Here is a 19,496-nt window from a genome sequence, read left to right as displayed (position 1 = left end):
GAATTAATTACAACCTAATTGTTTGTGTACAAATAACTGCCCTAATTCCCACCATGACATTCATTGGTGCTGTTCCTCAGATGCAAGAGCAATAATGAACAATTTCACAGGCAAATTTGATGCAAAAATTCATGCTATGCATTTAATAAGCTTAATGCTAAACAGGTAGGTATAAATCCAATTTCTTCAGTTCAAAACACACAGTAAACATCTTTATTAATGTGGTTACCAAAAAAAAAAAATCAATATAATGTAATAGCTTTTTCTTAAAATAATCAAAATGTATGTTTTTTGAGTCTCAGTACATCATGAAAACTGAAACCCAAAAATTTTATTAGCCTAAAAGCTTCTGCACTTTGTGAAGAGTATAATTTAACAGTAACCAATAGTTTTTGAATAGAATCTAAATGTCACATAATTTCACCAACCTGTTTCAATAGACTTTAGAAAATAACTTATTGCAATCACAGGATGGGAAGCATGAAACCTGGCATAATTAAGAATGCCATTACTATGTCTTACAATGTAAAAATGGTAATAAGACTAACAACAACAAAAAAAATCAGTTGATAGCTTAGTTACACCAATTAAATCTGAACCCTCAGATTACAAATCTTTAGGTCTTACCCTTCTGCACAATTTTGTCCAAAATGTTAAAGTAGTTCTTCTGTGCTGCACCACTCAGTGAAGTTAACTGGGATTTTGCAATTAGCTGCAAAAGCTATGACAAAAAATTTAAAGTCAGAAGAATGACAGAAGTAAAGGATGGTTTTAAATGCACATTTAGTGCATACACTCACCTACAACAGCCTGAAGTGGCATTTTGTAAAAATATAACTACAGGTTTCATAAGACAAAGTAAGATGTGGAAAGCTTTAAGCATTCCTACTGGCATCCCATGAACAATTTCTGAAGGATGCACACTTTCAAAATACTGTACAAATGCTTATCTCTGGCAAAGCACATGACATACTTTATGAGCTGCAGTGAAACGACAGAGAAAGTCTGTTTTGGGGGCTCATAAATACAAATCTGAACTTGCATGTGGCTGTGTCCTGAAGTCCCTGACAGATCTGGTGGCCAGGAACATCACTCTGAACTGATACCAGCTACCAGAATTACAGCTTCTGAGTGAAAGTATCATACTGGTTAAACTGAAGTGTGATGGATTTAGTGCACTACTTTCTACTCATGGAGAGGAAATACCCTATTTAGCCTAAACTAGGCAAAACCAACTTCTGTATTAGACCTACATTCAGGTCCCTGGTAGAATACACCACAGCAATCTAATGATGAGCAGTGTACAAACCGTATCAGTGACTTTCTCTTAAGTATTATAGTAAGAATCTCCTAGCTGTCCAGAAGTCTGTCTGAAACCAGTGTAAGCAAAAAAAGTGACAAGAATGGTGGCATTGGTTTAGGGCAAAATAATCACACCAGCTTAAGTTCTTGCCTCACATGAATGCCAAGCTATAGCTACTAGCTCCATTCTGGCACATTTGCTTTTACATTTCAGATTCATTAGCTCTTCAACAAAAGAATGTTCTCTTATTATGAGAGACTTTGATGTTGTGACACCATTGCAATGTTTGGAGGTGTGGCACTGAGCTTTGCAATTTGCACTTTATAACAATGAGTTCAGAACAAGTGTTCTCAACACTGGAAAGGGAAAGCATGGAGCAGAAAACAGCATTCCCTACAGAGTGTTCTGGTACAAGGTAGCACCAAGTGTTGGCACAGCAAATGAAAAAGACTAAGCTTGCCAAGAATTTTATTGTATCTTCATTTCTCAAACACCAATTTGACACTTCACTCAACAATAATTTTCCTTGGGAGGGAAAAAGAATACACCTGTTCTGTCCCTGATTTAATCATGTTACTTCTGGCTCCTCTGCACCATCTCTGACAAAATATTATGTGCTATGAAAGAAAGAAAGAATTGTCCTGATGTATTTAAATACAAGCAATTATTCTCAAAAACTGTATAAATAGATACCAGGATCTCTTTGTTGGCTTTTTCAAAGCCTATTAGCTTGATTAATAATTGAGAACATACCTAGAGGTCCCTGGCAGCCTGCCAGTTCAAGCAAGTAGGTACATTTCTCTTGATTAATTAAAAAAAAAATCAGTTATGTTGCTCAGTCTAAAGAAGAAATTAAAGAAACAAATTCCACCTAATTGTAATGAAGATTCCAATTTTAGTGAAAGTTAATATGCAAGGATTAAGACAATTGTGGCAAAAGCAAAGTAGCAGAGCACTAGGATCACACACTGATAAATGCAGAGCCATGGCTTATGTTTTCTACTAGAGATTGTAACTTCAAATGATCTCTGTTTGCTCAGAAACATTGGGACAAAACCCACCCACATCAAATTCAGTGTATCCGAACTGAACAGCTGCAGAGTTATCAATACACTACAGCACCAACAAACACAAAAAACTAACTGATCCTACCTTTCCCCCCTCACTGCCTATCCTGAGTCCTGGACAGACAGCAATATTAACTTTTAATAACGAATGACATATTTTTAGTTAGTTGAAGAATCATCTTGATGGTCTGGCATCAAAGAAGAGCAAGGGTAGGGATTGGTCTTTAAAAATAGTAAAAATAGTTCTTGAGTTACACCTTGCTATCAACAAACAGCTACCACCTCAGAGGAACTGGTGCAAAAACATGATCAAAGTTTTGTATTTGCAAAACAATTCTAAATTTTAAACATTCCAAATAAATTCTAAAACATTTAAAGGACTTTAAAAGTCTATCTACTATTTTAAATTCACTCAGATTTCTTAGGGTCTACTATTAGCAGAATAATGGTTTGGATTGCAAAGCTAAATTTCTGAATTTTAAAGTACTGCTCCTTCCTCAATGATCTTAAGCCTGGCTGACTAAACCAGCTTTTTATATTTCTTGGTCAACAGAAGAAAAACTGGTCAACATGCTTGTGCTGGACTTTGCACCTTGTCTTGATCAACTGTTTTGAGCAACCCAGTTTAGGCACTGCAGCATCTAAAACAAATGCAAAATTCTAGATCTGCACCCCTTTTACCTGCTTGCTATTCAAGTGAGACACCCAAGGTTGACACCATTTATACCAAGTCACCTTTTTTAAGTGGTTTGGTTTTTCCTCTTCCTACTGTGTTCAAGGCTGAAAAGTCTTGGGAAGGATCAAGGCTCTTGATTCTGCTCCCAAAACAGCATTAGAAAGTAATGTTCTAAACCACAACACATACATATACCAAAAACCCCCAAACCCTCAAGGGGAACAAACCAGGCAAGTACCCTAACCACTACTAGCCTGGAAGCAAATCCTTTTTATTTCTACATCTCTTGTTTTTCTGAAACTATAATACATTGCCTCATCTTCACAGCGATGGGTAGAATGTGTTTTCTCTACAAATAATCCACAGGCTAGTGGTAAGGCTGTTCTCCTGGTATGTTTGTTTAATTTTGATTTGTGTCTTTTCAAGTTCAGGATGCATTCCAAGAAATACAGTATTTGTGAACAGCCCCACCACTGAACAGTCCACTCTAGTCCTGATATGACTCAGATTTTGAGCTTCTCTAGGAGCTGCGACAAGCACTTTACTACCTCAAGTTAGACAATAAAACAAACCTGGTCCTAGAACAAGATCAGTATCCCCAAAACAGGCATTTCCAAGTGGGCAGCTGGTGAGACATTGAGGTAATTAAGGCTCCAGTCTAAAGTTATAAGGAATATTAACAAAGATAAATGCATAGATATCTTGTCCTGGATTTAAAAAAAACTACAATGAATCAAAGGACTGGTAAGAAGTTACAGAAGATACAGCTCATAGCAGAATACTTATACATCAAGTATTCCTCTGGAAATTGTTATTTGAAACATATTTGAGATGCAGCAATGTATATTTAAGATTGATAACACTTTAGTATTTTTGGTTGTATAGAAATTATTTTACTTTTAAAGAGAGTTCTTTACCCAGACTGATGAACAACTGAAACTACCATTGACGTTTCCCTTTTAAATAACACAGCACACTGGCCATCACCATCCTCCTCAAGCTACAGGCTTTCAGAGAGCCATATAATGAGCTTTCACCAGAGAAAATTTACTCAGTTTTTCTAATATACATATAAAATAAAGAGCTTACTTTGACCACGTAATTGAACCTCCTGATGTCCTGAATCGCACTCGAAAAGTCCAAGCGGTTAAAGGCTTCTCCCAAGGTGCAATAGCCATGTCTCTGAGAAAGGGAAAAACACACTTTAAATGGAAGGAAACAAAGACAAAATTGAGCAAAGCATTCAGAAAAGCACTCTGACATGCAGCTGATGCTAATGGATACCATGCTCCCTGGAAATACAGTGCCTCTGGACTGAAGAGTTATTTGTTCTACAAGAAATTAAATGAAACAAGATATGCTATTTGTAACTATCAGGTATGTAGGCAAGGCCTTTCAATTCATACTAAATGTGTAATCTGGCATCACTGGTATTTGATTTCCCTGGGAATCTACTCCACACTCACAATGCTGGCACTCCCTCATAGCTAGCACAGTTCCCATTTACCCTGCCCAAGGAAGGGCTTGCTTCTACAGCTGTCTGAGCCTACAAATTTGAGAATTATTGGATTCACACTTGAGGGCGAGAACATAGCACGTTGCTTCTGGGATCAGAAGAAAAAATGGTTTCAACATCTAGAATTTGTTTTCCAGGTGCTAGAAGCTTAGGCCACTTTTTTTTTTAAGCACCAAGAGCAAAAGCAAGTACATTTTCCTTTGGTACTTCTCCACATCCTAATGTGAAAATGGAAGTTTCAGAGGCTGTTGAGAACAACTTAAGGTGGTAGAAGCAGCCCAAACTGACATGGGATTATGTAACCTCAGTACATTTAGAGCCACAAAGCCACACTGGAGCCCAGGACCAAATATACTGAGGCTAGGAAAATCACTGACCGGTAAAAAGAGTCCCACAGAGAAGTGTGCTATTATGGTTTTATTAGCCCAGAGAAGGAGGAGGATAAATAATTACTTAAAGCTCATTTCTAGACAGACTTCCTTGGTAAATTATGGGATGTTGACAAGTTTTGAAGTACCCAGTACTTTTTGGGACCCAGTGAACACATACCATGCATGTACCCCAGCAGGGTGGGTCAGTTAAGAATTCACTGCAGAGTGGTGATAATTACTGCCTGTTGGTTAATGACCAAATTCAGGATTGCACTGCTTGCTCATTCAGCTGATGCACCTCAGACCCAAGCATGCCGTGCACTTCTCAATATGCACACCTTGCTTCGCTAACAGCAATACAGTCAACAAAACTTTTGTTGAAATTTTTGAAATTGTTGAAATATTTGTGGCTGTTCTCTGGCTAAACAGTTATCATTAGGTCATGCTTAAAACATTAACATAAGAGACATTTCCCTGAACAGACTGCTATGAAACTACAGATCCATCTTTCCCAGTGTACCATCATGACAAAATTTTTCAAAAAACATCTCCAATTTCATTTCAACAATACTTGGTTTTGTTTTCTTTCATTTCAATGCTCTCCCATAGTATGTTACACGTTTCTTATCAATACGTCCCTATCTTGTCATTTTGCCCTAAAAAACAGTATCCAGCTTGGAAAGAAATGCTTCCTAGTTGTGAGACCATTATTTCAAAATAAAGAAAGATTATAACCTGTAACAAAAACTAGAACCTACAAATTATGTTTTAGATTAGCTTAAATTGCTGCTCTGGATTTTTCGGTTCATGTATTTTTATTTCTTGCTACTTTTTCAACCTACTACTCTAAGCTTTTAAATTTATACAAATAATTACTTGAAAGATAAGTGCTTAATTCTAACTATCCTTGGCTTGTTTTTTTTATACTAAAAACCCAAATAAACCTGAAAGATGAATGGGCAAATATGAGAAGGTAACCAAAATATTTTGTCTGCTCTCTGAATGGAAAAGGAACAGAAACAAATACTTACATGACACAAGTGCACCAACTTCTGCACAAGTAGGGGAAAAATAATCCCTTTATATATGGATTATGAATGAGACCAAGGCATGATTTTAGGCTATTTGTATTTTGGCCTCAATGTACTTTTGAAACATCAGCTTAACCTCATCATTCAAAGCACCACAATAACTGGTGACAGATTGTTGTCCCCCTGCTCTTTCTCACCCTAATTTCAGAGAGCACAAAGGCAAAAAGCATGCTTGAGACTTTTGCAGACCAATCCAAGTAACCTAATCTAGAAGATAAAGCAGAAAGAGGGTTGTGAATCTGGTGAAAGGCTTTAAAGCACCCTTCAGATGTAGACAGGCAGTCTCTGGGCCACTGGTCTATAAGGGCTGCAAAGCCTTGCAGTATGTCCTTTTATGTAAGCTCTCCTCCACAGCATGCCCTTCCTGAGTAAAAAGCTCTGCATTGTCACTCTCAGCTCTAAAATGCAAAGCTACTTCTGCCTGCATGGCTACAGGCATCAGCCTCACCTCCTTCCCCCTCTCCTGGCTGGCATTACCATGAGGATGTAAAACCTCCTTACTGGTGTTCCAGTTCCACACATCTCAGACAGCCATGGCAACCAGCACAGGGATGGAACTCACACTTCAAGACAGTTTAATCTCTACATACAATGGATGTATTTTAACCTCCCAAGAGGTCACTCCAAGAGCTTTCATATTCCCTTTGCAATTTCATGATATAGTTTATATGCCAAACTGAAAACATGTGGACTTTGTTGAAAATAATCATCCTCTTTGTAAAATTTGAAACTGATGTTTTACTTACTTCTATTCAAATTTACACCATGATCCCAAAATATCAGGTGGCTGCCTGCAAGCAACTTCTTTGCAGATATTTCTCTGGTTTTGCAAATACTTTCAATTTTAGTTCAAAGAGACAGTAGAAAGATAGATGGGCTTGGATAAGCAGTGAAGAACTGTATTTCTATCCTTGCAAATTCCCACATCTCTGCCACAAAGACCTACTGAGAAGTCACTTTGCCAGCTGCCTTTGCCTCACCATGAGCAGGTGTCCAGTGCTGCCCATGAAGAGAGTTAAGTATAGCCCCTAAGACCATCTGGCAAAAATACTTTTTTCAATATACTGTCTATCAATTAAGAATCACAAAGTTTATAGCAATTGACCCACACCATGCAGACTTACTTCCTTGGTGCTTTCTTTATGAACATAAATCCACTTTTCACGATAAAAACCTAAAATAAAAATCAAAATACAATAATTTTAGGCTTCCACATTAGTTAATGCCTTCCAGAATATACAACTTTCAATAAAACACTTCATAAGATAGCAGAACAGTTTTAATGAAAGAAGTTTATAAATGATGGAAAAGATAACTAAAAATTGTCACAAGATAAGGACTTCATGAAAATAATAGAAAAGTTAGATAAATGCTTTTTAAAAACCCCATGAGCTGGCACACAATTGGCAGATGAATGACAACTTTTGCCAGCTGTGACCAACCAGTGACATAACAGTGGTCCTACATAACTCCTGACTTTTTTTTTTTATACAAATGCTCCTTAGCATTTGAAAGTAGAGCAGATATAGACAACACTTTTGTTCCTGACCACTCCACCCCTCTAATGCATTTTCTTCTGTACAGGTGCCTGTTCTACATTGACTTGGTATCAACTAACTGCAGGGGACTGCAGGGAAGGCAAGGATTCAAGACTAATAAATGCAATCAGGCTGACCTTCAGCTTTTACAAGTCTTGCATGTTGTCAAATGAGACACAGAGCCCCTTGAATCTTCTGAAATACCTGAAACTCTGACAAGCCTGGAGAAGCTTGCAGCTTTCTGCAACACCATCTCTCTAACAGTTTTGGGGATATACAAGTAACAGATCATTTCAAGATCAAAGCATTAGAAATTGCCAATTTGCTGCTAACCAACTTACCTTTTTTTTACCTACTCTACCAAACTCTCTGCTTCAATAATATACCTGCTGCCATACACACTTCCAGTCCAAAGTACAAGCAATCTTTTACAAATGAGAACTGATAAAATGGCTTTCATATCTTAATTTTTTAAAAGAGACTTGTCTCCAAGAAATTCAGGACTGATAAAATCTTTATCAAGAGATATGATTATTATGACAAAATATGTTCATTTATGAACTGATTCTGGAATTAGTTGATTAATTAGAACTTGAAATAAACAAAATAAACCATCTGCTTTGGGAAGCAGAAGCTTCCACATGCATCCAGAAGAATTTAATCTAAAACTAGTCCACAAAATATAACAGTGGTTAGTATCAGAAGACACCTAATACTCAGCAATTACTATTCTTAAATGCATTACCTCTGGGTCTTTGAAAAAAGAAATCCAACACAATAAATGAGCAATAACAAAGTTTCAGTTAAGACATATCACTTTTGACACCAGAATTTGTTGCCAATACAGAAATAGGCATAATTTTGAAGGCTACTCTATAGGTAAGTATGACTATTACAACATTTCTCTGAATCTACATGAGTCTTCTAAAACAAATGAAAAACCCCAGCCTTACACTGAGAATCTGTGTTATTCCTAAAATGATCTTTTTTCCTTTTCTTGGCTGCAAACTCACAGTCTTCAGTATTGTACACTTCTTCATTCTCCTCATCTCCAGTTATGATACTGAAATAAAAACATCTAATTAGAATAGCAGTAATCAAATATTTAAGATGCATACATCTTACAATTTTCTGCATTAAATTTGACCAGCTGAAAAAAAAGAGATCATGTTCTTAATTAAGATCCTCTACCTCACTGTCTATAGCAACATTTATCTGGAGAGAAGCTGTCTTCTCTTCTTCCCAGAGGGGTTGAATTTTATGCCAAAGTGATTAATACATGAAAGTATCTTCCTAAGAAGTACCTTGAAAACCATTACTGACATTCAGGAATGAATGTCTGACTGCTAAGGAGATAGTACGAGCTGGACAACTCTGCAAAGTTCTGGTGTACAAAAATCTTTTTCATGTGGACCAAGCCTTAACTGCACACAGGTAAAAAGTCTGTGAAGAATTATTGCACATCCTTGCACAGGCAGAAAGCCAGCAGTGAACGACATCTCTCTTACTACTGTCACCTTTGGGGCAAAGAAAGTCCTTCTTTTCAGACACTTGTGATTCACAACTCTGCACATACTACAGGTGCCATGGCACTGTTTCACCAATGATTTGTACAGCATCCAGAGCCAAGTGGTCTCTCACTGCCAGAGAGACTCAACTATGTCACTTCTGACAGTTAACTATGGAACCCAACACTGAGAACTACACCAAACGCTCATGTATATTCAACACAAAGTGTGAATATTAAAAAAATACACATATAAATCATTGAAAATAAGCTAACACTTCTAAAATGTAAATGCATTTAAAACTGTCTGTGCTACAGGAAATCTACACAGCTCATGAAATTTTTGTGCTACAGGAAATCTACACAGCTCATGAATTTTTCATTCCATTTTTGCAGATAACTATAAGGACCACCACCAAAGATAAGAATGGGTGTTCTCTTTACTAGCACTGATAAGGAAGATACCTCATATGAAGGCCATGGTCTTGCACAGATAAGAAAAATAATGAAGGATACATGGTAATGAAGTTCATCTGGGGGACTTATTTGTTTCTACATTACTGCTCTTTGGTAACAAAGTTGAAACTCCTCACATCTGTTACTATTTTTAATCCGAATTGCTTTTTATCACTGCCAGTTTGAACTTCAGAACTGAATACTGTAAACTGAAGGACAGAAGTTTTTTCAAAAGTAACCTGTATCTGGGCATTAAAGTAACAAAAATCAAATTATTTTAGTCTATTGCTACTAGCTTACAGAGTTAAAATTTTCAGGTTTGAACCATCTGCTAAACAACACCGTAAAATTTTTTGGCTTCTGAATTGTTCTATCAGTACATGCTAGCTTAGCTTAAAGATACACAGGTTGAGAAGATTTAGAAAAAGAAAGTTGGTTTCATCTTAGCTTTTTTTTTTCAGGATTTAAACCTAACATCTGCATTCAGATAGTGCTCAATACCATGTGATGGCATTAGTTCAGTCTTTAATATTTTTAAAGCAGAGGATAAAGACTCAACACCTTAAATATTCTATAGAACAGTGCCAAATATCACATCTGGTCAAACAGCAGGAGTTCAGAGAGAAGAAACCAGCAAGAGACAAAACCAAAACAACAACACAAGTTATTTGATTATGTAACATTCCAATCCAGCAGTTTGTTTTTGTGGGTTTTTTCCCCCAAAGCTATCATACAGGAAATCTCTAAACTCACTAAAATGATTTTAATTATGATTTAGCATATTGACTGCATCACCACATCATGTGAGAAGCTATGACAGAATCTGAAGAGTTGCTACAGAACCACAAATTGAGCCCAAAGCTCCCCGAGTTCTGTCATCCTAACAACAGATACAAGACCAGGGAGATAGGTCCTGATACTCTGCACCACAACCCAAGCAGCACAGAAACTCTCTCATGGCCCTTGACCCAGGGCAAGCAAGGGCAGAGGGTGGGAGGCCACATTCCTGAAGGCCTGCTTAGAAGAGGAAGGTTAATATGGAAACATTCCTTCTTTTGATCCTGGATCCCAGTGTCCCTACAAAGTAATTCAGGCCAGTAACATACCTGAAGTGATTTGAATCCCACTCCTGACACCCCATAAGATACACTTCCCAAGCACCACATAAATAACTGAGGCAGCTTCAAGAGTCAATAAACATAAGGAATTGTGAACATGATGACTTATTTCAAACACCTTTATCTGGCATTCAAATTTGCCTGTGACATTCCTGGAATTCCTCAAGTCTTTAGAGAAAAGACAAATTGTACTGTTACCTCTGAGGATCTTCTGATATGAGGTTTCATTTCCTCATGCTCTGTCCCACTTCACACAGAGAGTCTTTCCCTACTGATCTGCAAACAACACCACTCTTCTTGACAAACCTTTAGTCTGAGAGCAGTGAATGAAAGTGAGGGTCTCACAGACATCAGAAGAATGGGACAGACACAGAGTTAGCCAGTGACTGCTAGCATTCCTTCCAGAAATCTGCAGAGCTGCTTGACAAGTAATAAACCTTCTCTACTGTTCCAAAAGCAATCCCTGCCCCCTCAAACACCAAGCTAAGATACAAGAAATCAAATCAAGTGCTGCACGTGCCATATGGTGAAACAGAAGCCTTAATTTAGTGTTTTTATTATAATGCTGCACGTGACATTTGAGTGCACCTGGCAGGATTTAAATACATACATAATACTGCCAATTTACAGCTATTCTTACTCTCTTGTCTTGATGACACACTTCATAAAAATTATTCTAAAGCTTTTAAAAGCAAAGTACCTGGTGTCCCTAGAACTATAATATCTTAGATAGATCATGCAACAATTTCAGTTTTTTCCAAAAATAGTAATTTCATAGCAGTATTTAAATAACCTCTTGGGTATGACACTTAAAATTATGGAAAATGTGAAAGGGCTATATGAGCTCCAACTATTTTCCCTCATCCCCTTGCTTCTTTTCATGTGGCCCTCAACTCATGCAATTATTTACAGAGACATTATTTTAGAAGTGACTCTAACAGCTTGACCATGGAAAATCCTGAGCTAAGTGCACACACCAAATGATTTTGTCATTTGACAAATATATTGTAATGTTATCTGTTAACAGATTCAAACCAAAGGACTTCTATCCAGTGGCAAAATCACTCTTGTGAACACTGTGTCTCACAGAATTAGACAAGAGACACTGCAGACTGAAATGACTACCTTGCCAGCCCAAGTTGTTCATATGAATCTAACACAAAGTAAATATCACCATTGTGAAAATATTATTAGTCTAATTCTCTTCCTTTTACCTCAAAAGGAACACATAAGACAGCTTTAGTCCTAAGTTGCAGGCTAATGAAAGATACTTGCATACAGTTCTGTAAGGCAGCTCCACCCCCACCAAGCCTCCATCACAACACCTCAAGGACACAGTGCCACAGCACTGGAAGTGTCTTTGCTTCAATTCACAGGCACTCATGGCCAGCATCCACAGCACAGAGCTGGAATGCACACAGCCCAAGCCACATTTCCAGCTACTATGTGAACTGAACACAAGGCACTCTCATGCAAATAACTAAGACCTACTGAAGTGATGGTCTCATTTTTTTTTAATCTTAGTTTCCAGAGAAGATCTAAAGTGCAATTATTCAAATAATTAAAACTGTTTTAATTATTATGCCAAATAATTAAAACTGTTCCTGCACAAGTGATTATATTTGTTCAAGCATGGTTATCATAAGGTCCACCAATTTTACTAAATCAGCAAAGCACTGGATGACTAATCAAGCAAAGTTTGAAGTTCTTATTAAATAGAATACATTCTTCAATTTAAGAAACTTATGTGTCTTTAAGGTCTATTTCTGAATCTATTTGTGATTATTCATAATTTCTGAAGAGAAGGTATTTGCAATGGGTAAAGGACAATGTTTGGCAAGCAACTCTATCTATACTTCCACAGAAGAGAATAGATATCTATACTTCCACAGAAGAGAATAGAAGCAAACCTAAAAAGGGTTTCATTCAACTACACAGCTTAAATTTATTTCTGTATAAAGGAAAACTTCTATAACCACTCCCTTAAATACAACACCAAAGTACTAATTTCAGAAGAGATTCATAGAGAATATTGTAGTGAAAAAGATTATTCCTTACAATGGATATAAATGAACAAAACCCTGCTAGAACTGCCAGATTGGCATATACCATCATCCCTATCCACAGGGCAGCTTAAAAAGAGACAAATAGGTGTTTTTGTACTGTTTACTGTATGTTTCTTCTAGAAGGAAGCACTTTATCAAGTCTTATTTTTCTTTAGTGCTACATCATGTTAACAAATCTCCTAAACTGAGTCGTCTTCAATATTCACCATAACTATTTCCAAATAGCATAAGATGGTACAGATATCCAGCCAGCAGCACATCTTACACTGCTGTGCCACCATGAGAAGCCCTGCCCCTGACACAGAAGAAGCCCAAGCCTGGGTATATGCTGGGTACAGACTGGATAGGAAGCAGTTTTGCAGGAAAGGAGCCAGGAGGCTGGAGGATAAGTAGCTGAAAACAGGTCAGCAGTGTGCCCTTGTGTTGTGTTAGGCCAACTGCACCCTGGATTGAGCTAAGGAAAGTGTATCCTGCACACTGACAGAAGCAAACATCCATCTTTATTTGGCAGGAATACTCACCTGGAACACTGTGTCTAGTTTGGGGCCCCCCAAAAAAGTGAAAACTTTGTCATACTGGAACAACTCCAGTGGGGAGTCCCCAAGCCACTGGAGTATGTGGTGCACAAGGGTAGAGAAATGACCTTGCTCAGTTCTAGAGCTGGTGGTGGAGGGAAATCTAATTGCTGTCAGCTTTTAAAATGAGGATACATATAAGATGGAGCAAGACTGTAAGGCTGGAGGAGGTAGTAAGTAGTAAGTTAAGTGGTAATGGACACAACCTGTGATAAGAGAAATTCTTACTGAAATGAGGAGGGCAAGGAGAAATGATACAACATAGGACAGCACAACAACAACAAAATAACATTGACAGTAACAGAACTTAGAACAGGAACCCAGAAAAGAGCTTCCATTATTGGAAAAGCACAAAGCTGAACTGGGCAAGGCCCTGCAGAACCCAACCTCAGCTGGCCTTGCTTTAAGCATGTGTTTCAAACAGATGATGCTCAGAGGTCATTTCCACTCTAAATTGTTCCATAATGTTGTGCAAATAGACATTAATTGCAGTTTAGTGGCAAAACTTAACTGGCATATAAAAAGTTCAAGTTATAATCAGAGATCCAAAGTGTAGTGAAATTATTACTAAGTAGTGCTACAATGCCAAGACATACCAACTTGAATTCTCTAGTCTGAGTTTGAACAACATACATTTTTAATTGAATAGACAGAAGTACAGTTTTTGGCCCCAGAAGAGCTCAATTCTAGGGTCTTTCAAGACTAAGGCAAAAATAAAAGAAAAAGAAAATTCAGTATTTTTGCTCAAAGAAGCCATAAAAGTAGCTCACCTTGCTCTTTGGAGAAAAGATACATTATACATTTATACACACACACAATTATGAGCAGAAGTCTTAATGGTATTCACAAAGACTGATAACTCTTTTCATACTTACCAAACAGTATTAGTTAAGCAACCGACATGATATTTATTTTTGAAGCAATTTGCACAGTTGCTAAATACTCTAGATTTCCCTTACTTTACTAAATACCTTTTTTCAAAGGTATTTAAGGCAATTTTTATGTTGGAGGCTTACTGAACATTCTTCCAGACAAAGTTTTGTATCCACAGTGGCCAGACTGTGTGGATAAAGAAGCCCAAATGAGATCAGTGACAGATTTACACAAAAGGAAAAAAGGCATGAAGGAAACAGTAAGTTAAGCTTAATAATAATAATGCTTCATTGCTTGATAACTCCCTTGAGGATTGTTTTACAAATGTAGAAAACACAGGTGTGTGACTACAGCAAATCCTAGCTTCCCAGTAAATCCCCCTCTAAACCAGATGAGATATCTTTTACTGGACTAACAACAAAACACCAAATGTTCCCTTTCCTCATTATGAGCACATTATGCTGGAATTTATGACCAAGAATCCTACCCCTGAGAATTGCTTCTTTGTGGAGAAGTTTGTTTTGACAGAATGATTTATATCACAGCAGCCTGTGGCCATTTGCCACAAGTATCACTTTATTTACCTGATCTTTTTCTCACCTGTCCTACAGGAGCACATACAGTCATCTGTTGTGGTAGAGAATGAGCATTAAGCTACCACTGACTGTATATTTGGAGCAAAGGCATTTTATGGTGCCACAAACTAACCCAACACCCACTCAGCAGAAAGCCTGCATTCACTTCCAGGTTCAATTGCATTTTACAAGTGTCACTTTTACCTTTAAATAGCACTCAACAGGCATCAGAGGGCAGGGGTTTTGTTGGATTTTTTAAAGTATTTATTGTTTTATTATTTTGAAAGACATATAGGCTAAGAAGGGGTCTGGCTGCCTCAAATAAGCAACTCACAAAGCAGTGACAAAAGACAGACAGTCTCCACAGGAGTCTCCTCTCTGCCTAACTAACTAAACACATGATTGCATTTGTATACAGATGACATCAGCTACCACAAACAGTTGCAATCTGAATGGAAATTAAGTCAATTTTGCCTTCCCACCTGCTATTAATTCATGCAGAATCACCTTTTTTTTTTTTTTTTAACTTACACAGTGTGGCTGATATCATTCAGCTGATTATTCCCATCCTCAAGTGCATGACTAAAGGTTTCACATCTCTTCCATCCATCTTCTGTTTTAACCCATCTCCATCCAGGGGATCTCCAGTCTTGGCCCAAAAACGGCATGGTTTCTCTACAAGCAGCAAGAAGAGATTCTTTGTCTATTATTTATTTTAAGAGTTTCAAAACTTCCTGTCATTATTTCAGTTTTCTCTTTAGCCTTAAAAAGAAAATACCTTGAGAAAAGTTCTCTGTAGAGCAGCCTTTAAAGAAACAGATTCAGTGGTTTAAGTAGATTTTTTTATTCTCTAATGATATTCTTCTTGTCTTTCAGCATTTTATTAGATCAAGACCATCAGAATTCCTTGTTCTTTGGAGAATAAGAGAAAATGGTAGCCCATGAATGGAATGATACCAAAAAAAGAAAATGATAACAATTATATCATGTGTAATCTGCTCTATCATGATCAAACAGATTACTGATTTTCATATGTGACTAATAAATTGCTTTAAAGAGATTGACAGCTCACAAAATCAGTGTTGCTCCTTTTGTTTTTTCTAATCCTTACAGATACTGAGTTTATGGTACAATGTGTAATGATGCTTTGGGATAGGAATTTCAACATTCCCAAAAATCTTTTTGTTGTTTTTGAGGCCACCTCACATGCCATCCTATTAAGCAGATAAGGACAAAAGGAGACTGCAACAAAGTCCATTGTGACACATCTCCAGGAATTCCTACAAATAGACACAGGTCATCACAGCTATATCACTCAAACAATGTTCTGCTACCATTTTTCAAAAGTGAGATTCACTTCTGACACAATAAGAATTTGAACAAGGCAGCTTCCTACACTTTGAAGACCATAACCTTGCCAGCTTTTGCTCTCTTCTTCCCATTCATCACACAAACATATTGCTCCTTGGTTTAACAAGAGATTTCCCATGCAAGCTATAGAGGGAAGAGAGCATTATGATATTCAAAACACATGTTAATATACAGCAGCAACAGCTTTGATCCTCACAAACATGCATTTTCTAATAGTCTTACTGCTTGAAAAAATATTAGACCCCATCAGTAAACATCACTAGGAAGTTATTTAAAACTTTGCACTCTTGACCAGCATTTGCCCAACATATTTGTCAGAATAAGATAAAAAGCCAGAAGAAATACAGGCTAAGTGAGTCAGCTGGGTTTTTCTTTATTTAAAAATCTGCACAGTATGCAAAACAAAGTGCATTGCCTAGGCCTCAGGATTGACTGAAGTCCCCTTCCTACTAAGAACTCAGCTTTCCTCTGCTCCTAACAAGAACCTTTTCCAAAATTTACATCATCCATTCCCCCAGTTGCAACAAACTTTATTCATGCCTACCTGCTTTTCCAATCCTTTTACTGCTTCCTAGGAACAATATGAACCACCAGAAGTACTCCCCTCACACTGGTGTCTCTGTCACAGAAGGGTTTGGGTTGGAAGGACCTTAAAGATCACCCAGTTCCAATCTGGGTGACACCTTCCACTAAACCAGGCTGCTCAGAGCCCCATCCAATCTGACCTTGAATGTTAAAAAGGACAGGACACCCAACATTCCCCTGGGCAACCTGTGCCAGTGCCTCATCACTCTCACAGTAAAGAACTTTTCCCTAAGACCTAACCTAAGCCTAGCTTCTCTCAGGTTGATGCCATTCTGCCTTGTTCTGCCACTACAGGCACTTGCAGAAAGTCCTTCCCCAGTTCTCTCGTAGCCTCCTTTCAAGGACTGGAAGACTGCTCTAATGATCTCCCCAAAGCCTTCTCTTCACCTGGCTATACAATCCCAATTCTCTCAGCCAGTGCTCATAGCTGCTCCATCCCTCCTCTGGACCCTCTCCAGCACAGTCACAGCCTTCCTATGGTGAGAATCCCAGAGCTGGATGCAATGCCGCAGGTGGTGTTTGAGGAGAGCAGAGCAGAGGGGCAGAATCACCTCCCTTGCACACTTATTTTGGTGTACCCCAGAACACCTCCAGCTTTCTGGGCTGCCAGTGCACGCTGCTGACTCATGTTGAGCTCCCCGTCAATCAATAGCTCTGAGTCCTTCTCCTCAAAGCTGCTTTCAGTCCATGCTCCACCCATCCTGTACCTGTGCTGGGCACTGCCATGACCCAGCTGCAGGACCTAGCATTCAGCCTTGCTGAATTTCAGGCTGTCTGCACACACTCCTTTCTGTCCTGCCAAGGTCCCTCTGGATGGCATCACTTCTCTCCAGCTTGTTGACTGCACTATACAATTTGGTACCTTCCAAAGACTTGCAGAGGATACACTCAATCCCACTGTCCATGTCCCTAACAAAGATGTTAAACAGGCCCAGTCCCAATCCCAACCCCTCAAGGATGTCACTTGCCACTCATCTCCACTTGGACACAGAGCTGTTGACTGCAACTCTTTGGGGACGACCATGCTGCCAGCTCCTTATTGACCCAGGGGTTCATATGTCAAATTCATGTCTGTCCAGTTCAGAGACAAGGAATTTGTGTGGGACAGCATCAAATGCTTTTCACAAGTTCAGGCAAACCACACCAGTCACAGTGTGACCCTGGATGGCCTCATCCACCAACACCGAAATCCCACCGGAGAAGGCCACCAGACCTGCGAGGCGGGGTGTGCCCCTGGTGACACCACGCTGGCTCCCGCCCTCACACCCCAACACCCCGCTGGTCCAGGCAGCTCCCCGCACCCCCCTCAGTGCTGCCTGTCCCCCCGGCCCCGGCCCATGTGCCCACCCTGACCTTTAACACCCCGCCCCACACTCCTGCACTCCGCACGCCCCTAAGAGGCGGCCCCAAACCCCTCAAGCCACGACCGCCCACGCTCAGCCCCAACCCCGCGGGCCGACGGGGCTCACACGCACGGCCCCACAGGCGCCATCCCGACCCCGCTGCAGGGCCGGGCAGGGCAGGGCCGCGCTCACCTCCCGGCACCGCTCGCACCGACGCCGCCGACGCCGCCGTCCCCGCCGCTCCCCGCCCGGCGCTCGGCCCGGGCCCGGGGCTGTTGCCGGAAGTACCATGGGCCGCGCTGGCCACGCCCCCGCCCCGCGCTGATTGGCCGCCGCCCGCCGCGCTTGTTGCTACCCGGCAGCGCGCGCCGCCATTGGCGCAGCGGGGCGGGGCAGTCTCCGCCCCGGCGCGAGCCGGCCGCGTCACGTGACGGGCGCCCGCGGGCCGCACGTGCCAATGTTTTGGTAGGCGGGGGCGGGGCGTTGGCGCGCGCGGGGCGGGGCGTGTGGAGCGCGTGGGGCGGGGCGGGGCGAGGCGAGGCCCCCGGGGCGGGGCGGGGCCTCCTGGGGAACCCCCCCGGTGTGACCCCATAGGGAACCTCCCCGGTGTGACTCCGGTGTGACCCCATAGGGAACCCCCCCCGGTGTGACGCCGGTGTGACCCCATAGAGAGCCCCCCCCGGTGTGACTCCGGTGTGACCCCATAGGGAGCCCCCCCCGGTGTGACTCCGGTGTGACCCCATAGGGAGCCCCCCCCGGTGTGACTCCGGTGTGACCCCATAGGGAACGCCCCCGGTGTGACTCCGGTGTGACCCCATAGGGAACCCCCCCTGGTGTGACCCCATAGGGAACTCCCCCCGGTGTGACTCCGATGTGACCCCATAGGGAACCCCCCCCGGTGTGAGGGCCCCCAGCCTAGGGAAACCCCCGGCGTGAGCCCCTGGGGAATCCCCCGGTGTAACACCCGGTGTGACCCTATAGGGAACCCCCCCGGTGTGATCCCCTAGAGAACCTCCCGGTGTGAGCAGTATGACCCCCCCGGTGTGCCCCCTCCCTGTCACCGCTGTGACCCGTCTTTTCCATGCCCAGCGTGACTCCCCGGCATGACCGGTGTGCCTGGTACGACTCTCCCCGTGCCCGCTGTGACCCTGTGTCCCCGGTGTGCCCGGAGAACCCTGGTGGGGTCTCCCTCTGTGTGCCCCAGCGAGCCCCTCTGTGCCCCGAGTGTGCCAGAGTGCCTGGAAAAGCGAGTTTATGGAGGGCCTTGTTTGTTAAAATCTCAAATCGTTAATATATGATTGTATAAACATTTCTGACTTCAAATCAGTTATTTTCACTTAAAATTAATTGTGGAGAAAACTATTTTTAAAAAGTCAAGGCATTAATAGTAAAATTAAAGTAGTGTTTTCAAATATTGTAATTGGTCCTAAATTTTGTGCTGTACAAAAAGGCTTTATTATTTTAA

General features: G+C 40.6%; 1 protein-coding gene across 6 annotated transcripts in view; it reads right to left on the bottom strand.

The window, feature by feature from the left end:
• Positions 1 to 18,261, bottom strand: part of FBXO25 (F-box protein 25) — a 30,597-nt gene extending 12,336 nt beyond the window's left edge. The window contains exons 1-6 of one of the 6 annotated variants that reach the window (XM_058020963.1): positions 18,224 to 18,261; positions 15,264 to 15,407; positions 8,516 to 8,625; positions 7,149 to 7,198; positions 4,136 to 4,228; positions 628 to 721 (exon numbers count right to left, since the gene is read on the bottom strand). In XM_058020963.1, coding sequence (XP_057876946.1) covers positions 628 to 721; positions 4,136 to 4,228; positions 7,149 to 7,198; positions 8,516 to 8,625; positions 15,264 to 15,400 — 484 coding nt within the window. In that variant the 5' untranslated portion in view covers positions 15,401 to 15,407; positions 18,224 to 18,261. Of the gene's footprint in view, positions 1 to 627; positions 722 to 4,135; positions 4,229 to 7,148; positions 7,199 to 8,515; positions 8,626 to 15,263; positions 15,408 to 15,510; positions 15,551 to 18,223 lie in introns of those variants that run through there. The other 5 variants (XM_058020965.1, XM_058020966.1, XM_058020964.1 and 2 more) reach the window with 5 other exon arrangements.
• Between the last annotated feature and the right edge of the window lie 1,235 nt (positions 18,262 to 19,496).

This window comes from Melospiza georgiana, chromosome 3 (assembly GCF_028018845.1).
Source record: "Melospiza georgiana isolate bMelGeo1 chromosome 3, bMelGeo1.pri, whole genome shotgun sequence".
Taxonomy (NCBI): Eukaryota; Metazoa; Chordata; class Aves; order Passeriformes; family Passerellidae; genus Melospiza; species Melospiza georgiana.
This window is presented reverse-complemented; position numbering and strand designations above follow the sequence as displayed.